Here is a 27,593-nt window from a genome sequence, read left to right on the forward strand (position 1 = left end):
ATACCTTCATTTCGATCAAATTTAAAAACGTACCTCATGAAGAAAGCATATCCAACATCGCCCCATTTACAGTGTCCTTGAATTTTTTTTTTTTTTTTTCTCTTAGTTTAATAATTTCTAATTTGTATATTTTGTATGTTCTACATTGTAAAGCGCTTTGATATGATTTCATGAAAAGCGCTATATAAGTTCAAGTTATTATTATTATTATTATTCTGAACGACAGACTACGGGGGGGGGGGGCATTCTCACAATAATCAAGCTAAATCTTAACTTCAGGCTAAAGCATTTCTAAGGAAAGCTAGATGTTACCTCCTGCATAATTAGGGGGGGGGATCATTAATACCCAGTTGGATGGTTCCCACTGTCACGATACGATGAAACGATGGTCTTAATCGTGGAGAAATCGTAGTGATCGTATATCAGGTCGTAACACATCAGGGCCCCGTCATACAAAGAGTTACGATTGCTCCAATCAGTCGTAACTCTATGGAAATCCATCAGTGTCATATTTCTTTGTATAGGAATTGGCACAATGTCCTTTGTAAACTAAGAGGAGCGTAATGAATCTTTCAGAAAACAATGAATGCATGAATATACATCATAGTGATAAACATTTTGAACAAACATGAGTAATACATGTCATGTTGACGTTGCTGGCCGTCCATAGATCCATAGATCGGATCAATCGTAACTCTCGGTAAGACAGGGCCCAGGGGTCCGTTGCAGAAAGATTTGCGTTTTTAAAACGCAAGTAAAAAAAAATCAATCGTCCCAAATTCAAGTCCAAAATGCGCACTGTTGATTGGTTGGAAATCAAGTCGCGCATGATTTTTAGAGTTGCGATTGATTGCAACTCTTTCTGCAACGAGCTGTGGCAATCATCTTGATCGTAGATCTTTTGTTTGAAATGATTCACAAATTTAAACGTTCAGTTTCGAAAGGTTAATGATATCGTGTCGTTCGTAAAGAATCGCATGACGGTGGGAACGAGGTATTACCATTTGAATTTAATGTATAAATCTTTTTCTAGTCATACATGTCACTTTTCACGGCAGTATAACACCATTATCGGGTTCTCGTTACCCAGGATTAGCGGTAAATCGCTAAATGAAAATGGAATGGCCTATCAAGGTCACCGTTGCTTGAGCATTTCGCTCAGTCCTAGAAGTAGACTGTTTGGGAACCAATAGGATCCGTTCTTTTATAATTAGCAATTAATAATCGCTAATCTTTGTGTTACGGGCCCTGGTTATAGGTAAAAAAAACACCTTCCTTGTGTTTTAAATGGCGATACCACCTTTTAAACCAGTTGGTTTAAAAAAAATGAAAAAGTAGCAAATAATAAAAAAAGTTTCAATTAAGTTTTTAAAAAGTCATGATCATCTATGAAATGTATATATCGTAGACAAAGTCGCAATGTATCTATACGAAGTAACCCCACCCTCTTCCCTTTAAAATCGAAATTTGACCAATAGGTGACAGAAGGTAAGTTGGGAGTCGGGAGCTGTATTTGATGCCTTTCAGGTAATGTCACAGTCACACCTGCATACCCGGCTCCGGACAGATCAAATCTATATTACGTTATTTCCAATGGAGTACCATCGGTCGATTTCGAATCGGTTTCGTGGGTGTGGCTGTGGGTATAAATCATGCTATTATCATCATCATCATCAATATCCTTTAAAGGGATGGTCCGGGCTGAAAATATTTACATCTAAATAAATAGAGTAAAATTCACAGAGCAAAAATGGTAGAAAATTTCATCAAAATCGGATAACAAATAGCGAAGTTAGAGTATTCTAAAGTTTTGTGAAAGCAGTTATATGCACATCGTCATGAATATTCATTAGGTGGGCTGATGATGCCACATCCCTACTTTCCTTTTCCTTATACATGAAATCATGAATGTTTCATTTTTTTCATACATGTATGAATGATGTGTCTACATTGCGGCAATAAATAACGAATGCATTTAATCAGTTGTCATTCCAATTGTCTAAGTCCTTGGTAGAAAACTTTGAATAAACCTTATTTCATATAATAAAATACAAAAGAACAAGTGGGGATGTGACACCATCAGCCCTCCCAATGAATATTCATAAAGACATGCCTTGAACTGTTTCACCGAATAATGCAAATATTTAAAATTTAATAACTTCGTTAATGTTATCCGATTTTGATCAAATTTTCAGCGTTTTGCTATATGAATTTTACTCTCTTTATCGAGATATAAATATTTCCAGCCCAGACCATCACTTTAATAACTCCCATGAATCGTTTCACCAATTCAAAGGGCGTTAATATTATGTAACTATTGTTTGTCTCTCCCAATAGTCACCATCTTAAGATCGGGGAACAGACGCGGAGTGGAAGAAGGTAAAAAGAACTCCCGGGAAGATATAACATAATATACCATGATGACGTCACTCCACCTACCTCGGTCGTCACCCACCGTGTTGCTACTGGTTACCGTGGCTACGACAGTACTTGCTTTAGACTTGTCATGTAATTTACGTAAGTGTTTCATCAATGTCAACGACATGTTCCAGTCTTTTACAACTTCTTAGGGGTATTTGGATTTTCTTTTCATTTTCCGCGATTCCTCGGGGTGGGCGAGATCACCTTTGTCCTTCCGTCAAGCTGATTCCTAAGTGCAAAACACCGCTACTTCAAAAGGAATTACGAATTTAAGAGGTATTCCTGATCATCCCAGCCGTGAACAAAAAAGGGGGTTTGTAACGTCATGATGTGACGACACTTATAGATGAAGGCTCCTCGAGTAATTGGGCCTAACCTTTGGGCCTAACTAACGATTTGAGGCTCACCGGTAGGTAACTCAGTCCCATTGTGTAAGATTCAGACTTAAAGGACAAGTCCACCCCAACCAAAAGTTGATTTGAATAAAAAGAGAAAAATCCAACAAGCATAACACTGAAAATTCCATCAAAATTGGATGTAAAATAAGAAAGTTATGACATTTTAAGATTTCGCTTAATTTCACAAAACAGTTATATGCACATCTTGGCTGGTATGCAAATGAGGAGATTATGACGTCATCCACTCACTATTTCTTTTGTATTTCATAATACATGTATGAAATATTAAATATTCAAATTTTCTCCTTATTGTCAAATGTTACAACGATTAATTCCTCCCTGAACATGTGGAATTAGCCGTGTTTAATACGATATATTTCAGTCAAGTTGGTCCTTATAATCAAATCTGAAAAAAAAATGAAATATTGTATAATTTAAACAATAAAAAACAAAAGAAATAGTGAGTGAAGGACATCATCGACTGACTCATTTGCATGTCATGTCATGTGCATATCACTGTTTTGTGGAAAAATAGGCGAAACTTTACAATGCCATAACTTTCTTGTTTTATATATTCGATTCTGATGAAATTTTCAGCACTATGCTAGTGTGATTTTTCTTCATTTATTCAAATCAACATTTGGCTGGGGTGGACTTGACCTTTGACCTTTAATAATTACAAGAATACGAAACAGAGAAGGGGTGGAAAAAGCGACCACATTAATACGTATTTAATTTTACATCGGGGGGGGGAGAGAATACACTGTGACAGCGCTGTTTGAAATTTTGAGCCCGTCATCCTCCTAAGTATTGTTTAAACTTTCAAAAGGGGCCGTTTAAAAGAACACAAACAAAATATATTTTATTATTCTTTAGAGTATTAACTGCTTCAAAACGTTTCTGCAGTCGGGTGTCGGGCAACGTGCTTGTTTTATTTTTATCCGCTTTTTACGGGGAAATAACTTTTGAATGAAACCAGAAAGACAAACATTTAATATCCAATACATCTGAAGATACACAAGTATTTTGGTGAAGTTCATCAAGCCTTAAATGACCCTTAGGGTTGGTGAGAGAAGATTATTTTCAACTCGAGCCCAAGTTTACCCTACAGAGATTTCGTCCTGTTTAACTTAATCAACTTAGGGTTGGAAGTCTGAGATTAATTGGGTTTATCAATTTATTTGCCTATAGGCATATGTCTTTAATTTGTTCGTGAATTGTTGCGATACAGGTAAGGGTTTGACAGTCTTTTTTTTTAATCTCTAACTGTATGTCTTTCAGTTCCTCCGACCCATTTTCTCCACATGAAAATAAAATACAATATTGTGGTATATCAATTTTTTCAGAGTTAGACCATTATATGTATTTTTTATCAATTCATTACTTTCATAAAGCATTTCTCCAAAATTACACCCCCCCCCTCTTTATCTCTCCCTCCCCTCCTCCTCCTTCTCTCTCTCTCTCTCTTTGTTCTCTGCATTATTTATAGCACTACTCCCCCCCCCATGACCAGTTTACACCATCATAATATCCCCTGATCACACAAATACCAACGCACCCCACATGTAAATTCCCCCCTCCACTACACTGTAAGGAATATTGGGTACAGTTTTTATCACCACGAGGGTAATCATTCCGTCCAATTTGGGGCAGTATTTTACCCAATGCGGGAAGTAGGCCTATATTGTCCAGTAAGATATGCAGCAATTACTTTAGAATGGACAAAATTTTCATCACACTGGACAAGTAAAAATGCCCGAAAGAAATACCCAATGTTGGTTTGACACATAATTACACTCATGCTGGAGCACTTTTACCCTATAATTTTTACGTACCCCCCCCCCCTCCCCCTCCCCTCACTCTCTCCACCTTACCTTTCCCTACTCTTACCTGGACTGTACATTTCTCACCTATATCTGCGAATGTAACTTTGATCCGTCCACACCTTCTCAAACGCTGAAACCCGGCATCCCAATTACATTTGCCCTCGTTTAGACGACCCTCGATACATTTTGATTTAAATACCTCCATTACGCGCACTTTAGGTTAGGGCATTAGCCATGTTAGCTCGGAGTCTATCGTAAATTGGCGTGGGCGAACTTGATAGAAAACATGCTTGCTAATTTACCTAGTTAAGGAAATGGAATAAAATGTCGCGTTGCCGCTGTCGTTGATATCTTTTTTACAGGTATATATGTACTGGCAAAAAGAGGGAGTGGCTTGTGGGCACTTGATCACACCCCCCCCCCAAAAAAAAACCTGATAATAATAAATAAATAAATAAATAAATGAATGAATGAATAAATAAATAAATGAATGAAATTTAAAAAAATAGAAAAGATGAATAAATGAATAATTGATAGAAATAAAAAATGAAAAATAGAAATAAAGAATAAAATAAAGATAAAATGAAATAAAATGAATAAAAAATAAAAAGTTCAACTACCAAATAAACATAAGCGAAAAACAAAGAAATGAAAAGTAAATTGATGAGATATGATATTATTGACTGAACATTACGCCAAAATCTTTCCCGAAATTACTTTTCCTTTCAAAAAGTCATGCTAGGTCCTCTCAGAGTTCTTTGGTCATTACGCCTCTTTATATACATATATATAAATTATTTTCTCGAAATATCATCGATAAGAGAGGAGGGTCTTGATAAAAATGTAATGTTTCTCTTGTTCCACTTTCCTCATATTTTTATATTCCGAGTCCATTCTCCGATTTTCTTCGCCTTTTTTGTTTTCTTTTTCTATTTGTCATGAGTTTGTTTTGGGGAAAACTTATTTTATGAACATTTCCTCCGACCAGTAACCTTTTCCACGATTGGTTTCTTGGAATAAGAATTATAAGAGATATTTTTATTGCCTTAGCTTTCATTCTCTCTCCCATTCTCTCATTCTTTTCTTCTATTTAAATGCATCTCTCTCTTTCTTTTCTCCTTTTTTATTGTCTTTATCTATCTTTTTGTGTCTCTCATTCACTCTCTTTCCTTCTCCTGTATCCCCCTCCTTAAGCATACACATGAACCCCTCCCCATCTCTCTCTTTCTCCCCCTCCCTTCCTTTGTGTGATAAGTCGACTGTTTTCTCTCATAGCGTAAAGTTAGGTCACAAAGAATCCACTTACAGAATAGATGTGTCGAGGTCCCGCTCAGAGAAATCTCACAGGTAGATTACAAAGTCCCTACAGATTCAAGAGAATTCTTATAAAACTTCACACCAGACGGTCAAGGCCGTTACCTTGATCACCCCTGTACAAGGTATATACTCCTCATGGCTAAGCCTCTTTAGCAAGTGTAATGTTGGTTCTACTTACAACCAACTCTTAAAGGGGAAGTTCACCCTGAAGAAAACTTTGTTGCAAAAATAGCAGAAAAAATAGTAAAAAAATATTGGTGAAGGTTTGAGGAAAATCCGTTAAAGAGTAAGAAAGTTATTAGAGTTCAAAATTTTGGATTTGTGACGTCATAAACGAGCAGCTGCCCCATGTGTTATCAATATAACATGTATGAATTTCAAATTTTGTATGGTTCCTGATGACTTGATTTTGTTTTCTTTTTATAATCGGGTGTGAAATGATTTGTCTATTGATATACAAAAGTTACAGTGGAAACCATGACATTTCATTGATTTTTTACCATTCGCTATGTAGGAATGCTGCTCGCATATGACGTCACAAATCAAATAATTTAAATTCTAATAGCTTTTTAATTATTTGATGAATTTTTCTCAAACCTTCGGCAATATTTTTTTTATTATTTTTTCTGCTATTTCTACAATAAACTTTCTGTCAGGGTGAACTTCCCCTTTAAAATAGAAATAATTCTCCAAAGACCGTGCCAAAGTCATTATGTTTAATGCATGCTCCTTTGTAATTTCACAGCTCAAATACCAAGAGATCTCATATTCCATATCACCTTTCGAACGAGAAATATAACTCGTAACCAACCGGGGGACACAGGCAGAGATTACCAACTTGAAGCTTTCGTTGACTGGTCTCATTTCAATTCATCAAGTAAGTATTAGCCATTTCGTAATTCCTTTCTGCGCATGATTAAAAGATTCTACGCATGATCAGAAGAAGGTCATTTGTACTAAAGTGACATGGTGCTTTAAAATCTAATGAGATAAGCACCAACCTTGATGTCTTGATTATTCATATATTCTTTTGAATTGTCGTTTTCATTTATATCCACAAAAAACAACAATGCTTCCACGAACGACTGGTATTTCACACTTTGCAAAGTACATTGTGCAACATGCTAAGATATGCATTCAAAGTAGGAATGCAACAAATGCCTTCATTAAGTGTTCATTTGTGTGCTATTCTAGTCACCTGGGGGGTGTTTCACAAAGATTTAAGTATGACTTAGGTCGCACTTAAATGTCGACGCGTACATGATATGCAACGCGCAATCTTATTGATCAATACGCAGAAGTGCGCGTCCTTTTGGCATGATCTGACCAATGCTGTCATGCCTTTTATACTGCGCGCAACTAGACATTTAAGTGCGACTCTAAGTCATACTTAAATCTTTGTGAAACACCCCCCTGGTCTATTCAATTTCTTCATCCTGCTATGTAAGGCAGGCTTACGTAATATCTTGCTTTGAAATCTGCCTATCATGATGAAAGAAATGAAAGGTCATTTGACCAAAATTGTCCATGAAGTAACTACGAACTGGTCTATTCAATTCGGTTTATTAGATAAAAAAACAGATTACTATGCTGTAGTCCGAAGACTAATTATGCAAAGTTTGATCTAATTATGCTTGCAAAGGCAAAGCGTTTGGTCAGACTGGGGAGGGGGTCTTAAAAGTCCCTTAGGTCGGACGTTTTATCCAATAAATCCTTTTTTCATCGGACAGTTACAGTAGAAACTGTGCTCCTCAGTCAATCCAAAAAAATGACGTTGTCGGATCCGGTGTGTTTCACAATCATGATAAAGCTATTCGTAAAGTTACGCACAAGTTTACGACGACAGGACCGTGATCTTGGCTCTTAGTGCGAAGTCAGCTCCAGAGCTTTGCAAAACACCCATAAGAAAACTTGTCTGACCAAAAACGTTAATGGACTGCTCTCCACGCATTGACAGAGCTTTGTAAGCCAGGTGATTTACTTCGAAGAGACACTCTACAACGCACCAATTCCTTTGAAAATGCAAATCAAATCACAATTGAGAGCTGAGAGGCTTTTGTCAAAAGTTGGTGGACCGGGACAGCATCGGAATCTCTAGACTCTGGAAAATGACATATTTGCAATTGTTCGTCCGGTGCAAAAATCTTCGGATGACCTGCTGGCCCGGTCCACCAACTTTCGACAAAAGCCTGTCAGCTCTCCATTGTGATTTTGATTGCATTTTCAAAGGAATCGATGCGTTGTAGAGTGTCTCCGTTCGAAATGTGAAACTCCCTACGAATGTCGGTACCACTATACCGTTAAGAATGATTCCCCTCAGACATATCTGTGTTGTCCTTCACCGGTCTACGTACTGGGTTATCTCAAGTATAAGCCTGTACTGTTCACGGTTGTCATGGTTGTAAACTGCGCACGAGCAGAAAAAGGTCATTTGAGATAAACCATGAAGGTGACTTTCAAATTCACTGACATAGGCATTTGTGATTTGATGATCATTCATGTATTCCTTTCAAAATATTCATTTTATCACATCCAAGCTGAAGAGTAATAAATAGAGCCTTCATAATCACTGGTATTTGACAGTAGCCTAAAGAATAGTCAAATGTGCCAAAGGCAGACAATAAAACAGATTTCCAAACTTTATCCCTGACGTACTATTCTAGTCACCTGGTCTATACAAAGCCTTTTGTTCTTAGAATTTAAATACTCTACCGGTAAAGCTTACGCAACATCTACATTTGAAAATGATAGTGCTTATCCTAATGAAAAATCACAAAGGTCATTTGAGAAAAGTCGATCATGAGCTAACCGTGAACTGGCGTATTATTGCAATTTCACCCCACTGGGCTTGTTGGGCTGGGGAACAGCATTGAATCTTCAAATATAATGGATACCGTCATGACGTCTTATACCTCAGTCACATTTCTCCTACGGCGGCGTACGGGGAGTCGAAAACAACCATTTTATTAAAACCACCTGTAAGTAGCAGGTACATTTGAAGAAAAAGTTAAAACGGCTGTTTTCGACGCGCCGGACGGCCGCCGTAGGGGAAATGTGACTTATGTTATCATAGGTGTTATTTTTCGGTATTTCTTCAGTGTCGTTTCATCTACCAAGGTGAATAATTTCTTATGGCTCAGTCACACTAACCATGCCAATTCCAGGCCGACAGCTGGGGCCCATTTCATGAAGGACTTGCAACTGTTGTAACTTTTCCATAATGGCAACTACCATGGCAACAAGGTTCAGAAGCCAATCAGAATCAAGGTTACCATGGTAGTTGCCGTATTGGCAAAGTTGCAACAGTTGCAAGTCCTTAAACGGGACCCAGATATGCTATTCAAAGTAGCGTATAGTTTTCATAGTTTTGCAGCAAGGACTCGATTGATGTGATAATTTCGTTATTATTCCTTTGTCTTTGTGACGTCATTTTCCAGGATCGGGATATGCTGTTCGATTCGTGAAAAACAGCGTGCGAGACGAGATGGTGTTTCAGTGTGTCAGGCACCTCAGTGGTTACAATTACACGGTGAGTCGTGTTTTCGTTCTTTTTCGCTAGAGTCACGTCAACGAACCCGTCGACCAAGCCGACCGTTGGTATGCCTTTGGAAAGAACGCAATAAATTTGGTCGGTATGAAGTCGGATTCGCTGGTGTGACAGTAGGCCTATAGCATTTCATTAGAATGAACCAGGTCCATGAATGAACTAATACCTCGCTCCATGCACTGTCGTGCGATCCGTTGCGAAAGCCACGATTGGCCTTTCGTAACTGATCGCGCAAATCTTTGGACCATTCCAATTTGTCCTACGATCAATACGATTGAGATATTGGAATATACTGAAATGTAAATTCACGCTCAATCTCAAATTTGACAGCCTGCGTGAGGATGATCTCACACTGTGTGCAGCATGAGGATGAATCTCACATTGTAATCCACACTGCGAACACAAATGGGGGGGCATGATGGTTGGAAACCTTTCAGCATGGAGAACTCATTGCGAATCTAATAAAGTTATTCATATACAAAAAAGCTTTCACGATAATGATATTTGATTTTACAATTGATTAGATGAATATTTTCTCATTTTCTTTCTCATTCGGAAATGTTAAGTTCACATCTAACGTAGATAGCTAAAACCCCCAAAATGGTTATGCTGCCCTCACAAGCCCAGAATCAGACAGTTGGGTCGGTCAGTCGATTTTATATAATTTTTTGTGTGTATTAATATCGCTGTAACACTGCAAGAATAGAATCACGCATGGGATGATTCGATCATCAATGCAGCCAAACATGTCAAAATATCATCAAGGTATTTCTTAAGCCATTCATTACAACTTTGAGCAAAATCTTCACACAGATCTGACATTTTCGCATAAAAACACTGCATTTGTTTATTTCGATTGCATTAAAAAATGGCGACCCTGTTTGCGCCATTTTAGGTCAATATTCAGGGCAACATTTTTCTTTCATTCCTGAGGAGTTGGAAGTTAAAAAAAGAACTTGAAACAGAATTTTCTTTTTTTTTCCAAGATGTACGCTCGATATCATTGTGATTATCGGTTTCCTATCAATTTCTCTCAGAAAAAAAAGGTGAAATTGAAGAATGAAAATAAGATTGAAGCTGGCATGTAGCACCACAAGTGTCACTTAACCTATTTAGAAAGTGGCGTGAAGTGGGAGGAACCAGAATCTGTATAGGTTTGTTGTTAGTCTCGAGGGACAAAAAAGTAATCGAGAGAGGAGAAATTGGATGGTGATTGGAATCGTGTGGGTGAGTTATTTTGTGGGAGGTATGTGGGTGTGTGTGTGTGTGTGTGTGTGTGTGGGCGTGTGTGTGTGTGTGGAGGGGTGCTTGTGTGTGGATTGGTGCCCACAGAGCGCGCAAGCAATGTAGGAAGGGAATGGGTTCGAAAGAGAGAGAAGTAGATTTAGAAGAACAAACGGCAATCACATGAAATAAGAACAGAGAGATGTAACAAAACCGGGTAATTCAGAAGAATGAAAGAAAATAGGTCAGACAAAGACTGATGGTGAAAAGGAGCATGCATGGGAGACGAAGAAAGAAAAAAAATGAAATAAGAAAGAGTTTGAAACCTTGAACATTTAGCCTTTTATGGATTCGAATATCAGCCTGGGGCTTGGCCGGGTTCGCGAAAAGGCAAAGATCCGGAGCTTTAATACTTCTCTGAGCAAGACATCCATCATTCCCAGACGACCCGCTCCTACTTTTAACGACTTGAAATACGCCTCCTAATTGGTTTGTTATCCGCGGATTTCCCGGATCGAAATACCGACAACTTTCACCAAATGAAGCGTTGTCACAGGAGAAATTCTAGAAGGCCTGTATAGAGGTAGACTTTACGAGTTTTCTTATATTCTCCAGCCAGGAGTGATTGAAACGATTCGGAGTCAGAGCTATTTGTTCGGAGGCGACATACCCGGTTTGGCGCGAGATGACCTACTAAATCTTTCGCGCTTATAAGATCAAAAGAAGTAATAAAGTGCTTAGGTGCCCCGCCATGAAACCAATGAATAAATGAATAAATAATCATTTCATGTGATTTGTTTCGATAAATCATGTAATATTAGCAGCTAAGTCTTATGGCTAGAAGAGAAGATATTACTTATTAAGAAGGTCTTTCGAGAACTTCCTTTTTTCTTCTTAGATTTCCCAGTGGATACAAACAACCCAATATGCCAGATATTTTTTTTCTACAGAGTTTTAGTATGCCACAACACGTTTACTGGCATTACATTCTTCAATATCTAAGGAATATCAAACCAACCACACATTTTATTTCCTTCAGTGGCTAACCTTCGATTCGTTGTTACAGTATAACTAAATAATACTAGGAGTGTTAGAACGTCCTTCCTGTCATGGTTGCTAAATAAGGGATGGTTCGGGCTGAAGATATTTATATTTGAATAAATAGAGTAAATTCACAAAGCAAAATGCTGAAAAATGTCATCAAAATCGGATAACAAATAACGAAGTTATTGAATATTATAAAGTTAATCAATATTTTTGTGAAAACAGTTATAATTATGCACATCGTCATGAATATTCATTGGATGGGCTGATGATGTCACATCCCCACTTTCCTTTTTCTTATGTTATTACATGAAATCATAAATGTGTCATTTTTTTCATACATAAATTATGTAAATGATGTGTCTCCATTATGATGAAATAAATCGCGGCAATAAATAACTAATGCAAATCAGTTGTCAATCCAATTGTGTTAGATCTCGGTAGAAAATGTTGAATAAACCTTATTTCATATAATAAAATACAAAAGAACAAGGGGGATATGACATCATCAGCCCACTTAATGAATATTCATATAGAAATGCCTAGAACTGTTTTACCGCAATAATGCAAGTCTAAAATTCAATATCTTTGTTAATTGTTATCCCATTTTGATCAAATTTTCAGCATTTTGCTTTGTGAATTTTACTTTATTCATTGAGATATAAATATCTCCAGCCTGGACCATCCCTTTCTATGTCACTCGAGAAACTTATCTTATTCTTAAAGAATCACATCTTTATAATCAATCTGATATTCATTCTCTCTTTCCCTCTCGTTCCTAATTTTGAATCTGTCTTTCTATCTGTCTCTCTCTCTATCTGGGTGTTGGTGAGCGGCTGTGCGTCTCTTTGTCTACCCCTTCCCCCCCCCCCCCCCCCCCCCCCCCCTCTCTCTCTCTCATGCTCATTATCAGGATCCACCTTGCTTCCTTCGCATACATTCGTAATTCTGAAGCTTCAATATTCCGAAGGTTCGGATATGCCGAAGGTTTGTTATTCCGAAGATTCGTATTTACGAAGGTTCGTAAGTCCAAAAACAAAGTGAGGTTCGTAATTCCGAAGGTTCGTTAATCCGAAAACAAAATGAGGTTCGTAATTCCGAAGGTTCATTAGTCCGAAAACGTAATGATTAACGAACCTTATTTCGTTTTCGGACTAATGAACCTTCGGAACGACGAACCTTATTTCCGTTTCGGATTAACGAACCTTCGGAACAACGAACCTTACTCCGTTTTCGGACTAACGAACCTTCAGAACATCGAACCTTATTTCGTTTTCGGATTATCGAACCTTCGGAATAACGCCACAAATGTTCGGATTAACGAACATCGAGGTATATAGGCAATTTACGTGTTTCGGAAATACGAACCTTCGGAATACAGAACGTTCGGAATTACGAACCTTCGGAATTACGTAGTGTAACCTCTTCCTTACACTGCAACGTAAGACAGATGATACCTTCCAAGATTTCATCCATTTCCTCTCAATCTTACCTCATAACACCACAGCCACACCCGCGAAACCGACTCCAGACCTATCAACCCTATTACGTTATCACCTATGACATACCATCGGTCGGTTTAGAGTCGGCTTCGGTTACAGTCACACCAACGAAACCGACTCCAGACCGATCAAATTTATTACATTATTACCAATGACATACCATCGGTCGGTTAGGAGTCGGTTTCGTCGGTGACACTGACGGATAATGTGAAACACGACATGTTAAGCATTTTACGTCCTGTCGTGAATGTGACAACATGCCGCCAGCGATGCATCTTTTCCCGCGTAACTTTAAGAATGGCAATCCGTATTGGTGTACAGTAATTAGGTCGAAACAAGATTGGAATTCCACGAAAAGGTGTAACATTCTTTCACATGAACTTACATTTTTACGGGGTGCTCATTCGCCATTTACAATATTTCATGAGACTGGTTCACACTGGTTATGCCGAATTGGAAAGGGGTGTCCTTCTATAACCGAACATTAACATCGTATCCTTTTTTAATATTATTTTTACCATAGATAATGATACATAATAGCAGGAACTAAGCATAAACAAGAAGGAACAAAGCATAAACAATAAACTCTTATCAAATTGAAAAAAAAATAAACAAGAAAAAAATCATAAACAATAAACGCTTATCAAATTGAAAAAAAATGTTGTTCGTGATAGTTTCGATGGCCTAAGATACAGAAAGGCATCATTGCCATTTACCAAGTTTAAGATTAAGTGGCTTCTGATATAAATTAGATGAAATGGGTTTGGTTCTACTAAATACAGAGATTACACATGGGAGAGTGGCTATCATCGTGTTGTTATATAATTATCTTAGACAAAAAAATAAAAGAAATGATTTAATCCTACGCCCTGTTCAATCAAGGCTTCAGGAGACCAAGGGGAGGAATTTGCACTTTTGTCCTTTTCGAAACCGCCATCGAAACTGCACTTTTCAAACGGTATACAGGAGTGGCGGGAACACATTGCCTTCCAATTGACAATACTTGGCAGTCATTAGATCGAATTTACACTGGGGAGAAATTGAGAAAACGTGCTTGGAATAAATAACCAATTTTTCCCATTCACTTCATTTATTTAGACGAATAGTGAAGTGGACCGTTGTCATGGATATGCACTCTTGGCTTGGGAGTGATTCCAGGTCGGGTGATGCGAAGGGTTTTTTTTTCTTTTTTTTTAGATGAGCATTCTATTTAATGGTTTCTAATGAAAGATCGTGTAAACCATGAAACTCTGGAGTAAGATTTCGACAAACATGACAAAATATGCTACCTTTTTGCGGGGAGATGGGAAGGTAAAAAGACTGGAGGGGGTGGGGAATTGTCATTGCCCTAATTCAGGATACAAATTACGCCGTTATATCGCAAAGACTGGCGTGTTGAGGATCGGGATATTGATATCTTCATGCGATTTGATTTGGCTATGTATCTTTCAGGCGGAGATTCGATTCCAGTCCTTTTTATTCTTTTTAAAGGTGATCCAATACTCTTTTAACCAACTTGTACGAATCAAGGCCCTTTCAAAATTCAGAAATATCTCCTTGGTGACATTGTTTTTTTTTTTACATACATGCATGAAAGACCAAAAGAGCGATTACAAATATTTATACATTTTTTGTTTCTCGAGTTTTCAGATCGTAATGTGAATGGTCACATGTTTGAGTACAACATTAGTCACGTGATTAGTCACGTCTCGCATGCAAGCAGTGGTGTGAAGGATATCAAGGGATAAAAGCTTATTAGGCCTGAAATAGATACTTATTCATACTCACTTCAGTCGTGAAATTATTCCTACACCTTGCGTTACGGCCAGGGAGTTGTAGTCTTACCTAGATAAATTATTTAAGCCATCCGTTGCATGTCCTGTCATTCTTTCATCGATGCAATATTTATTTGGTTTACGTTTTGATTTACCTTTATTATCACACTATTCTAAACAAGAAATTCAAGGGTTTGATTAGTGGTGTATAGGACAGTGGCGTACCTAGGGTTTTCCAAAGGGGGGGGGGCAAATTTGTCCGCCAAAAAAAATGACAAGCAAAAAAAAAGTCAATTGTGGCTTGTCAGGGATCAGTTGTGACTCGTCTTGGGGGCAGTCTGCCTCCTGCCCCCCCCCCTTAGGTACGCTAGTGGTGTAGGACCTATATTGACTTTTTAATCATATTCATGAGATGTTTCCATATCGTGTATTTCTTTTGCACAGTCAACACAGTCGTTCACATTCCGGAATCTCAGTTACGGTTTCCAACATCAATTCCGGGTAAGTGACACCTTTTAGAACCGGGAGGAACCGGGTGGCAATTGCCAAAATTTGAATTAAAAAAAGATTGATGAAACAGTTCCATCAATGTGCTAAATTTTACAATATGAAATAGTAGTACATTCGATTCAGGGCACTGTTTTGAATTGTAAAAAAATATCGTGTATAAAGTGTCTTATCACTATCTTTACCGAGCGGCAAATGCTTACGAATGTTGCGAACGTTCCTGGCGAATGTTGCAAACCCGTACGAATGTTTGTTTGTAATATCGAAAATTGATTTGCGAACTGCTACAAAATAGGGAATTAATCTGTTCCACACACATTTGGTTTTTTTCAGTAGGTCGATTCTCTACAGGAGCTATATGGTAATTTTTTTCGCTATCATTGGCATATCAAAAAGAATTTCACCGAAGTTGTCTTTCAATCGTTTGCAAAGACTTACGATTGTTTTTGCAAACAGTGGCAACCGTTTGCGGGGGGGTCGAAAATATATTTTTGAACATGTACAGAATTTCTTTATTACAAATAAAAACTGTTGGCAACCATAAAAACTGTGTGCAAATTTTCTTGCAACCTTTTACGAACCCTGGTGACATCTCAAATTCACTTCTTTCACAACCTAATTAAGAGAGCTACCAAAGCTTTTGTACAGGCACAACTTTATATGTAGGCCTACATATTTCATGGTCACTTGTCTTTTTGTGATACTATCGAATTCAAAATTATAGAACAGCCATTCTCAATTACTTTTGTTGAAGCTCCACATTTCTTGTTGAGCATCTCAACTGCGCCACTTTCCATCATGCGACCGGGTAAAGTATAGCGGAGGGGGGGGGGGCACCGGAAAGAGTCCCCTGACGACTTGGCAAAGAGGGTCTCTTATTAATATCCACAGGAAAAAAGTACCAATGGCAACAAACTTCAACAACTTTCAAAACCAAAGCGACTTTTCGAAACATACCAGACCAGTAGGCACAAGTTCAGATCTTTCTGCCTCAGATCTAGTGACTGAAATGACTTTTCCCAGATTTTGCCAGTGCTGAAAAATCAGGCTTGACTGTTGTGATGGCAACTCGGAGAACGTTGCACAAATGAGTGTTTGTTATTCTGTTCCTGTATTTGTTCTTAATGAAGTTCATGTTTGAAAAACACTGTTCACAAATATATGTTGATCCAAAAATGGTGAGAATCTTGGTTGACATGCTTCTAAGAACAGGAAAACCAGTAAGTTCAATCCAAAACTTTTCCAACTCTTTACCATTGAACTGCAGTTTCTGTTCATCATCAGCCTGTAGCTCGATGAGTTGTTCTTGAAGGTCTTGCTGGGACATGTCTGGAGAAATTGCTGCTGCTTGCTCCAAACATCTTTCATCTGTTGGGTCTACCAAAAATGGTTGTGTCACAACTAACAGGATACTGTCCAAATTCTCGAAGTCCGCAAAGCGGGTGTTAAACTCGTCCATGAGTTTCTGCACAAAGTCTGCACCTACAACTGCATTTGGTCCATATTCCTTCAGAGTGGGAAAGTACTTCTTGTCTTTGGTCAAATCTTTCAGATAAACTGGTAACATCCCTTGAAATGTCTTTACAGTTTTCCTACATGCTGCCAGGGATTTTCCATGTCCCTGAAGTTTCAGGTTCAGTCCATTCAGATGGGTAAAGATGTCCACAAGGAAGGCTATCTTTGTCATCATTCCGTCATCAGTCATAAAGTCAAGATGCTTTTTGGCACGCACATCAGTTGACTGACCCAAGTAACTTACAATGTGTGCTCGCAGTGCCCACATTCTCTTCAACACCTCTCCTTTGCTAAGCCATCGTACAGCTGTGTGCAAAGGAATATCAAAGTACTCTGCCTCTTCGTCTTGTAGAAAGGTTCGCAAGTCTCGATGTTGCTTGGATGATTTGGCTCTCAAGAAATTCACAATTTCAATAAGTTTGTTCAGGGGCTCAGCAAAGTCATTGTTGATCTTTGCACAAAGAACTGAGTTGTGTATAAGGCAATGGAATGACAGAAGCCCAGGTGAAACCTCCTTCATCCTTGCTGCCACGCCTGTTTTCTTCCCGACCATTGCAGGAGCTCCATCAGTTAGGAGGGATTTCACTTTGGCGATGGAAATTCCGTGTGCATCAAAGAATGATGAAATTGTACTGAAAATATCACTACTTGTTGTTGATCCAGTCAGGGGTAGCAATTCGAGAAGCTCTTCACGGAATGCCCCTGAAGAGTCATCAAGAAATCTGACAAACAAAGCCAGCTGTGCCACATCTGTGATGTCAGTTGACTCATCTATGGCAAGGGAGACGGCATCTGCAACCTTCAACTTTTCCAACAGTTCATCTTTAAGGTTGTTAGCTAAGACCTCAGAGCGTCTTGTATTAGTGTCATTGGAAAGGGGAATCTTTTTGAATGTCTCTACTTTATCTGGGCAAAGGACCTTTGTCGTTTCAACCATGCATTCCTTCACTACTTCAGATGCTGTGAATGGAATTTTGTTCTTGTTGAGAATCCATGAGACTCGGAGGGAGACTTCTGCTGCTTTCTCTTGTGCAGTTCCACCTCTAGAAAACACTGCTATTGATTTTGCGTGAGACTTAGCTAAATGTTCCAGTCGCTTCTTCCGTTCCTCACTTCCTGGTGGATATTTCTTCTCGAATGTGTCCTTGTGTTTTGTATTATAATGCCGCTGAATGTCATGCCTTTTAATCAGAGCTATGGTTCTCCCACATATCAAACATGTTGGTTTCATACTTTGTCCATCTGGAAGTATAAAGAAAAAATCCATTTTCCATTCCTCATGAAACCTGCGAGTGTCCGTTTTCAATTTCTTTGGAGGGGGAGCAGCCATTTTCATTCCAATTCCAGACGGATATCCAACTGAGGTTTCAAAACAAAAGAACCAATAAAAAGAATTTACTCAATAAGAGTATGACGTCAGCACCAAAAATTTGATATGAATAATTATATCACAATCAATTCAGTATGGAAGGCGAAATGAAGATAGAAAATAAAACTCACTGATTTATCAAATTTATTTATTACTCGAGCAGTATGATGATTCAATCTCTAATCAAAATGTTCTCATCAAAATGTGCATATCACCCTAAAACCTGCACCTTTCAAGCAAGTTTTCATGAAAAACACAAGTTTTTGTTATCAACTGAAGATGTGAACATATTACGTAAAAGAAATCGGGACTTACACTGTATGTCAAATAAACTTGATTTAATTTGGGGCAAGTGCAGTGTCACACATTGTCAGACATCAGGAAATAAACTTGTACGCCTACCGCCCTTTCCAGCTGATGAGAAGGATAAATGAATGTGACTAATTGTCAGGTTTATTTTGTCGGATTTTGGCCCGGTGCGAGACTGCACCCTCTCCCTCCCTCACTCGACCCACGTGCACATCGGGCATCATTCATTCAGTTAAGCACAGGTGCATTAAAAAAATCGCGGCAAACGATACATCACCTCATTTTACTTTTATAACTTTGGATTTAGATCAGCTTTGGTAACAAAATTTATTATTTCTATGAGCAGGGTGTTCTTTGACTGTCAAATTATTCGATTGTTAGAACTTACCCAAAATGTACACTCTTGAAGTGAGAAAATTGCACGCCGTATACAGTAGTTGAAACTTTCGAGCAAGACTTTCATACCACTTGTAATGCATATAGTCTTTGTACCAGTCGTACATGAATACACCAAGCAGAGAATAATGAAAAAGAAGAACACGATCGATCCCCATAATTGGGGTTATCGAGTGCAAAATTATACAAAATCAGAGGAAATCAATAAAAAATTAAGTTTGAAATATAGCCAAGTTTTTGTTTTCCTTTTCCTGTTTTCCCTTACTAATAAAACGATCATCAAAACTCAATTACAGATTAATAGATCATCAAACTTTTTCCCCATGTTTTATTTTTTTTTCTTATTTTTAATTGCTCCCACGCGCCACTCCGCAAGGCTCGATGCGCCACAAGTGGCGCGCGCGCCACCATTTGAGAATCCCTGTTATAGAATTCCTTTTGATTGAAATAATATTCCGCATTTAGATAGCGCCTAACACATCGGAACGATGTCTCTTAGCGCTTTACTGATATATTATTACCCCGGTGATCGGATCCTTGCATGCCCGCATACAATGTATGCACCTTCTCCACTCCCTGGGGAGCATTCCAACAAGAGTTTCAAGACTCAATTGCTATGCAAACTACATAGGCTTTCGCATCCTACCGGGTACCCATTTAACACCTGGGTGGATATTGGAGAATGGCAAATTGTGGAATGACGCCTTGCCAAAGAACGCTAGGCCATGGTGGGATTCGAACACACGACCCTCTGTTTACAAGGCGAGAGTCAGAACCGCTACACCATGGACACCACGGTGCTTTAAAATATAATTTGTTACTGTTTTGCTTCTGCTCTAGATTCGGACAGCTAACATGACCACCTTTGACACGGCCCCGATGGTCCGGAGGGAGGATAAATATGCTCCAGGTAAGAAGAAAAGAGAAAGAGGAAGATGATGGAGAAGAAGGGGAGGAAGAGAGAGGAGAAAAGAAGAAGAAGGGTGAGGAAGAATGAGGAGGGGAAGGAGGAGAAGAAGAAGACGAAGAAGAAGTAGAAGAAGCAAAAAAGGAGGAGGAGGAGAAGAAAGAGGAGGAGAGAAGGAAAAGTAAGAAGAGAAGAAGAATAAGGAGAAGGAGAAGAAAGAGGAGGAGAGGAGAAGGAGAGAAGGAGAAGAAAGAGGAGGAGAGGAGAAGGGGAGAAGGAGAAGGAGGAGGAAGAGAAGAAAGGAGAGAAGAGGAGAAGGGGAGAAGGAAAAGGAGAGTAGGAAAAGAAGAACAAGTGTAAGGACGGACAGTTGGTGATATGGAGATTAAATAAGAAAGGAATGAAAGATAAGACTAACAGCTTGTTAGATGAAAAGGATTTTGAAATGTGAGATCACATAGCTATAAGGTATGTATATTGAATATCAAAGACGAAAGCAATAAATAACATGTTGTGCCAAAAGGGGATTACCTGTTATCGTAGGACAAAGTGAATAAAAGGGAGAAGAGGGATTATGAGAACGAAAAATTCTAAAGACTATTGAATTATGGATCAATACAGAAGAAGCTAGAAAGATAGTAAGATGTTCAAGTATGCAAGCAAAATGAAAACAAAGAAGAAAAAAGCTGGATTTAACTGGGGAAAGAGAATGCAATTTACTAAATAAGTATTTATTTAGCGTTTCCAATGTTCAAAAACGTAGAATTCCTTCTCAAGCTGCCTCTGATAAAGTTAAAGGAAATATCTATTTATGAAAAAAAATAGGATCAAACAAACAACGGGAAAGGGAAATAGGGAAATAGGAAAACAAATTACAAGAAGAGATGCATTTCATGTCGAAATACACGCACTTTTCCGAAGTTTGTTTACTCAATCTTGTTAATGGATAGGCCCGCTCTGTCAAGTTTCTTTTTTTCTACAATGTGTTTATAACTGTATCCCGTTTCCTTATTTTGGAATATATGTTTCTTTTCTCACCTGACAGACTGCTTTGAAGAAACCGGAGATGAAGAATATTGTATCAACCAACGTAAGTAAAAAAAAAAAAAGGATGTTTTAACCATGTTTCAACAAAGAATAGACCTCATTGAGTTCAGACCTATTTCAAACTGTGAGAAGTTTGAAACAGGACGGTATTAGTAGACAGACGGAGGCCTACTTCCCAAATGGTGTTAATGTTTTGTTGTTTGTTACCAATTTCTTGTTTGTTTTGTTTTTGCTGTTTGTAGAAGATTCTGCATTATAGTTTCGAACCCCGCTGTACGTTTTACTGTTTGGTTACAACCGTGGGCATGGTGGGCCTATATTCCTGAGAGCTAGAGGGCATTTTAATATATTTTAATCCTTTATTCCACAACATAAAGGTCTAGGCATTCCCCTCGTGATTCATGTTTGTCATTGTATCAGGATATTATATTCAAGCTAAAAGGGAGCAATAGACAAAGGGCTCTCACATCTTATGCTAAAGTCATTACGGCGAATCCGACCACAGACCGATCAAATCTATCGCATACATTCGTAATTCCGAAGCCTCGTTATTCCGAAGGTACGGATATTCCGAAGGTTCGTTATTCCGTAGGTTCGTATTTCCAAAGGTTCGTAATTCCGAAGGTTCGTTAGTCCGAAAACGTAATGATTAACGAACCTTATTTCGTTTTCGAACTAACGAACCTTCGGAATATCGAACCTTATTTCGTTTTCGGATTATCGAACCTTCAGAATAACGCCACAAATGTTCGGATTAACGAACCCTTTTACATTTCCGGATTAACAAACATCGAGGTATAGGCAATTTAAATGTTTCGGAATTACGAACCTTCGGAATTACGAAGTGTAACCAAATCTATTACGTCATCACCAATGGCAGATCATCGGTCGGTTTAGGGTCGATTTCGTTGGTGTGACTGTTGCATGGCATTGAGAAGTAACCATGATTTCCATCACGTCGCCTTATTCAAATGTCACATGACTTTTCGCCGACAGCCATCGAGTTTACCAGCAAGCCACGTGACCTGACAATCGATTGCTCAGAAGTGGATTACGATCACAATACCTCGATAGTATCCCTGAGCTGGTTGCCTCCCCTGCAGGTCAACGGTAATCTCTCCTTCTTCATGGTGACCTATCAGCCCATCAACGATACCAGTATCGTTCAATCGCTCGAGAGGGTGTTCATTAACGAAGTGAGTATCGATCGTCTGTAACCGTCCAATAGAGGAGTTTTTACGAAAAGAGGATTCAACAAAAGAGAAAATGTATTGTCAAATGTCTGTCAAATAACAGAGAACATCTAAGAATTCTTTGTCGAAAATAATTTGTGAACCGGAACGGGAGCTTCTCCCTACGTTTCAAAGCTAACGACAAATGGCAAACATGTGGTTTGTCTAGAAGCAGGGACCAAACTGATCTTTAGATTTACCAATTTTCGATAAATTTTTCTTTGTTGCTCTTTGTTATGACAGGCATCAGGCCTACTATGTTCTTGAATCTTCATTACGTTGCTGAGTGAAAACTCCCTATATATGTCACATTCACCCCGGTATAACCCATACCAGGGGGTGTTTCACATAGATTTAGGTATGACTTTATAGAGTCGCACTTAAATGCCAACGCTTACATGATTTGCAACGTGTAATCTTATAGATCAATGCGCAGTAGTGCGCGTCCTCTTGGCATGATCTGACCAATGCGGTCATGTCTTTTATACCTTACCAACAAGCGGCATTTAAGTGCGACTTCAAGGCATACTTAAATCTTTGTGAAGCACCCCTCAGGACCAAATTCATACTTATTTCATATATACAAATGGATTGACGGGGATCTGGTCGTTCTGCGAGTCGAAGTTAAATGTTCATATCGAGGTCATTATTTTTGAAGTAGGCCTATCTCTGTTCTCGCGATAACTGAAGAATCCGTAAATGGATCTAGTTATTGTAAGCGTCCCAATATTACCCGACTTGACTTTAGGATCCTTATGATCAAAGACATTGGTCACAAAGATCAATATTCCCGACCTTTCGTTTGAGGACGCGGACGCTTATTTACAACGGTCGTTGACTTTGGAAGGGACTTTTTGGGCCCGTCATCATGGTCGTAACACTCAGTCCTGCAATGCAAATTGTGTGACATGAGATTTTTTTTTTCGTTTCGCATCTGCGACGGAAACATTCAATATGCGTTTCGTGTGCAAAATTCTGGTTGCTACTATGGTAACAGCGATTTATCCGATTGAGGACGACTTTCCAAATCAACATTTGACTCCTCCTAGAGCTCGAGAGGCCGCCCGGGGGGCCCACTTCCATTGATTAGTGGATACCAGTAGCGACCACCCGTAAAAGGGGACAGAGTGGGCAGGTACGTTACGTATATAGGCATATGTAACGTTATAAGGGTGTCAAAACGATGTTTAAAATGCTAAAATAAGGGATATATATCCAATACTTGTAGGGTTTCACAAGCCAAATACTTGTTAAGAGATGCATTTTCATAATCTGGAAAAGAATTGCTTCCCTTGTTTAGCATGTTTAGGGTACTTTTCGAAACCCCATGGTCGTGCCTGGTATCCACTCATCAATGGAAGTGGTCCCCCCGGAATTTGAATCTAATCCCCATTTCTGGGGAATGTAAAACATAATGCCCCTCAGATCGTGTGCGAGAGGCATATCGTTTGTGTATAAGGAGTAAACAAAAGAAACAAAGAAACAAAAGAAACAAAAGGAAACGAGTTCAAAGGTATCGCATATGATGTGTACATATCAACGCATGCGAAATGTTCGGCTGGAGAGGTTGATCTTATCCATGAAATCAATTGCCAGTGATCCACCAATAATCCACATTAAATGTATTATCGATTCGATGGACTGTAATGATCTATATTTAAGCCTTCATTCAGTAAGTTTTTCCTCACTCAATATGTTCTCGATTTGTTTGAAAAACCACTTTCTTCTCCATGTCATAAATCTATTTTAGGTCCTGCATTTTGAATATCTCCAGCCATCAGTCGTAATATACATTCATGTATGCGGTACGGGTGTCGCGGAAAGGGATTTTGCACACGAAAAGCAGATTTGTAGGGCCTGTAATCCCCCTGTTACACAAAGCTTAGCATTGATCGTAGAGCAGTTTTCTACGTTTGATTCTATTGACTGTAATGCACAATCAATCTTAAAAATCAAATGTATGATTAAGCGTTATCTTTTGTGTTAGGGGACCCTAATACTAGCGTCCGTGATGATTGCGAAAGGTCCGTATTGGCTCATGGGTGCGATAGGGGTAGAATTGGGGTCATGACGTCATAGGTGAAAGGTCACACAAGTCATTCCATGAAATATCTTGTTCTCGCGATAACTAAAGAACTTGCTTCATGCATGCATTTGTGAGTAAAGATAATCTGATTACATTTTTCTTTTCACGGGCAGATCATTATTTGAAAACTGTAGAGGTTAAATATACAAGGATGGCATCAGCGGTGATATGACATTAAATTTGATCTAATTCTTTTTTTCTTCTTTTTTTTCAAAGCAATACCGTAACCTTTATGAGGTATTCTAAAGGAATTTCGATTTTATCTCATTCTTTTAAATCTAACCAAACAAATTGAAAAAAAAAGATTTTTTTGTTGTTAGGTTACTAGTAAGCGAAAGGAATTTGTTCTTTTCTACATTTTCAAAAAATAAAGGGTTGTTTTTTTGCTTCGAATCAGCATTCCTTGCATCTTAATAACTTTCAGATTACAATGATCATACGGAAATAGACAAAACTAAGAAATATCAAATTTGTAGTAACTACCACAACAGCCACTCGGTACATGAAAATTGGCGAAACTTAATCTTGGTGGATTGTGTTTCAGGTTAGCACATAATCTTGAAATCGCTTCGTGGCTGAATTTTGAGACAAATTGAAGAGGAAATTGAGACGAAAGCTTAGAAAGCAACCAATAAAATCGTTTCAATCCATTATATTTTACCGCAACATTGCACCGTTCCACCCATTAACACGGATTCGCTTTCACCTCCAGAATTGTCTAATTTCAACTTCATTCCGCCCTGTCTCTTCTTTCAGTTTTTTTTCGCTTGCGATTCTTTTCTTGCTTTCTATTTCTTTTTTTTCAAATTCAAATTGTCCCTTTGTTTTCACATTTTCCCCGTTTTCTACAAAGCAGCACGATTACAGGTACTGAATGCTTTATCCAGTATAATGTTATATAACATTGTACAATGTTATATATATAAGTTTTTCCTGTTATAACGTTTTAGAAGGGAAATTACCAGTCAGAAATATTACATTAATAAATTCAGTTGGAAATAAATAAAGTCGTATAAAGACAGATAATAATAAGAGAAGGAAAGAGGGTTTACAAAGAAAGGGGAAAAAGGGATTGTGAAATTCGGTCAAACATTGCAAAGATTTCTGATGTCTTGATGTTATGCTTTGTTTAATGAAAAAAAAACAATATTGCCTGTATTCAAAACACAGCGCTCATATGTTTTAACATATAATTCGCCGTCTTCGTCTTATTATTTGATACTTAAATCGACCTTTATTTATAATTATTCACTCGCTTGTGATGCATAGAATATTTCTATCCTTCAGTCTAAAAAAGACATTTTTATATGGAATATATTGAATGATTGACTTACATTGTCGTCTTTTTCCATTCAACCCCTCTATAGAAAGAATGGAACGATAGTCTCTCTTTTCGCTTCAATTTTACCTTAACGGATCTTGTTTATGGAGTGGTCTATGAAATATCGGTAAGTAAATAACTACAAACACCTAGAAGAAAATAGCCATATAAAACATCGATATGTAAGATACCATAAACCATTGATAAGTAAACAGGTAAATATGCATAAAACATCGGTGAGTAAATAAACCTAAATTACCAGTACTATTGTTTCAATATTTAATTTGATATACTAGTAACTGATACTAGCAATTATTATACACAAAGGATTTTATTATTTATTGTTTTAAGGTGATGTTTACCTTGAGAGAGAGTTGAAGTAAAAGATAATTCAAATAATATGAAGTATGTTGATGATTTTCAATGTTCCATGAGTAATCTAACCAACGTTCACATTGTTAGAGCAAAGTGTACGCACTGTTAACCCATTGTGTATGAACGGTTAACACACTGTAAATACATTGAAAGCACAGTGTGGGCAAACTGTGCATTTTTTTATACACACGGTAAAGGCACTGTGAATACACTGGGAGCACATGTTGAACAAACAATAAACCCACGATAAGCACACTATTAACACACTGTGAGCGCCGGTGAACACACTGTGAACGCAGGGGAACACACTGTGAACGCAGGGGAACACACTGTGAACGCAGGGGAACACACTGTGATTGCAGGGGAACACACTGTGATTGCAGGGGAACACACTGTGAACGCAGGGGAACACACTGTGAACGCAGGGGAACACACTGTGAACGCAGGGGAACACACTGTGAACGCAGGGGAACACACTGTGAACGCAGGGGAACACACTGTGAACGCAGGGGAACACACTGTGATTGCAGGGGAACACACTGTGATCGCAGGGGAACACACTGTGATTGCAGGGGAACACACTGTGAACGCAGGGGAACACACTGTGAACGCAGGGGAACACACTGTGAACGCAGGGGAACACACTGTGAACGCAGGGGAACACACTGTGAACGCAGGGGAACACACTGTGATTGCAGGGGAACACACTGTGAACGCAGGGGAACACACTGTGATTGCAGGGGAACACACTGTGAACGCAGGGGAACACACTGTGAACGCAGGGGAACACACTGTGAACGCAGGGGAACACACTGTGAACGCAGCGGAACACACTGTGAACGCAGGGGAACACACTGTGAACGCAGGGGAACACACTGTGAACGCAGGGGAACACACTGTGAATGCAGGGGAACACACTGTGAACGCAGGGGAACACACTGTGAACGCAGGGGAACACACTGTGAACGCAGGGGAACACACTGTGAACGCAGGGGAACACACTGTGATTGCAGGGGAACACACTGAACAAAGGGGAACACACTGTCATTGCAGGGGAACACACTGTGAACGCAGGGGAACACACTGTGAACGCAGGGGAACACACTGTGAACGCAGGGGAACACACTGTGAACGCAGGGGAACACACTGTGAACGCAGGGGAACACACTGTGATTGCAGGGGAACACACTGTGAACGCAGGGAAACACACTGAATACACGGTGAAACTATTGTGAACACACTGTGGGGACACGGTGAACAAACTGTTTTCACATTGTTAAAGAAAAGTGCACACACTGTGAACCCACCGTGTACATGAGGCTAACACAATGTGAAGACATTCATGTGGACATACTGTGTACACACGGTAAATACACTGTAAACACACTGCGACCACATGTTGAACTAACAATAAACCTACGGTGAACACACTGTGAACACAGGGTAAACACACGGTGAAACTGATGTGAACACAC

General features: G+C 38.8%; 1 protein-coding gene across 4 annotated transcripts in view; it reads left to right on the top strand.

Annotated features, from left to right (window-relative positions):
- LOC121415121 (platelet-derived growth factor receptor alpha-like) overlaps positions 1 to 27,593 on the top strand; it is a 60,856-nt gene that overhangs the window by 14,283 nt on the left and 18,980 nt on the right. For 3 of the 4 annotated variants that reach the window (XM_041608219.1, XM_041608221.1, XM_041608220.1), the window contains exons 2-9: positions 2,338 to 2,517; positions 6,708 to 6,839; positions 9,400 to 9,491; positions 15,499 to 15,555; positions 19,991 to 20,060; positions 21,103 to 21,147; positions 22,101 to 22,300; positions 25,790 to 25,870. In XM_041608219.1, coding sequence (XP_041464153.1) covers positions 2,418 to 2,517; positions 6,708 to 6,839; positions 9,400 to 9,491; positions 15,499 to 15,555; positions 19,991 to 20,060; positions 21,103 to 21,147; positions 22,101 to 22,300; positions 25,790 to 25,870 — 777 coding nt within the window. In that variant the 5' untranslated portion in view covers positions 2,338 to 2,417. Of the gene's footprint in view, positions 1 to 2,337; positions 2,518 to 6,707; positions 6,840 to 8,990; positions 9,080 to 9,399; positions 9,492 to 15,498; positions 15,556 to 19,990; positions 20,061 to 21,102; positions 21,148 to 22,100; positions 22,301 to 25,789; positions 25,871 to 27,593 lie in introns of those variants that run through there. The other variant, XM_041608222.1, reaches the window with a different exon arrangement.

This window comes from Lytechinus variegatus, chromosome 5 (assembly GCF_018143015.1).
Source record: "Lytechinus variegatus isolate NC3 chromosome 5, Lvar_3.0, whole genome shotgun sequence".
NCBI lineage: Eukaryota > Metazoa > Echinodermata > Echinoidea > Temnopleuroida > Toxopneustidae > Lytechinus > Lytechinus variegatus.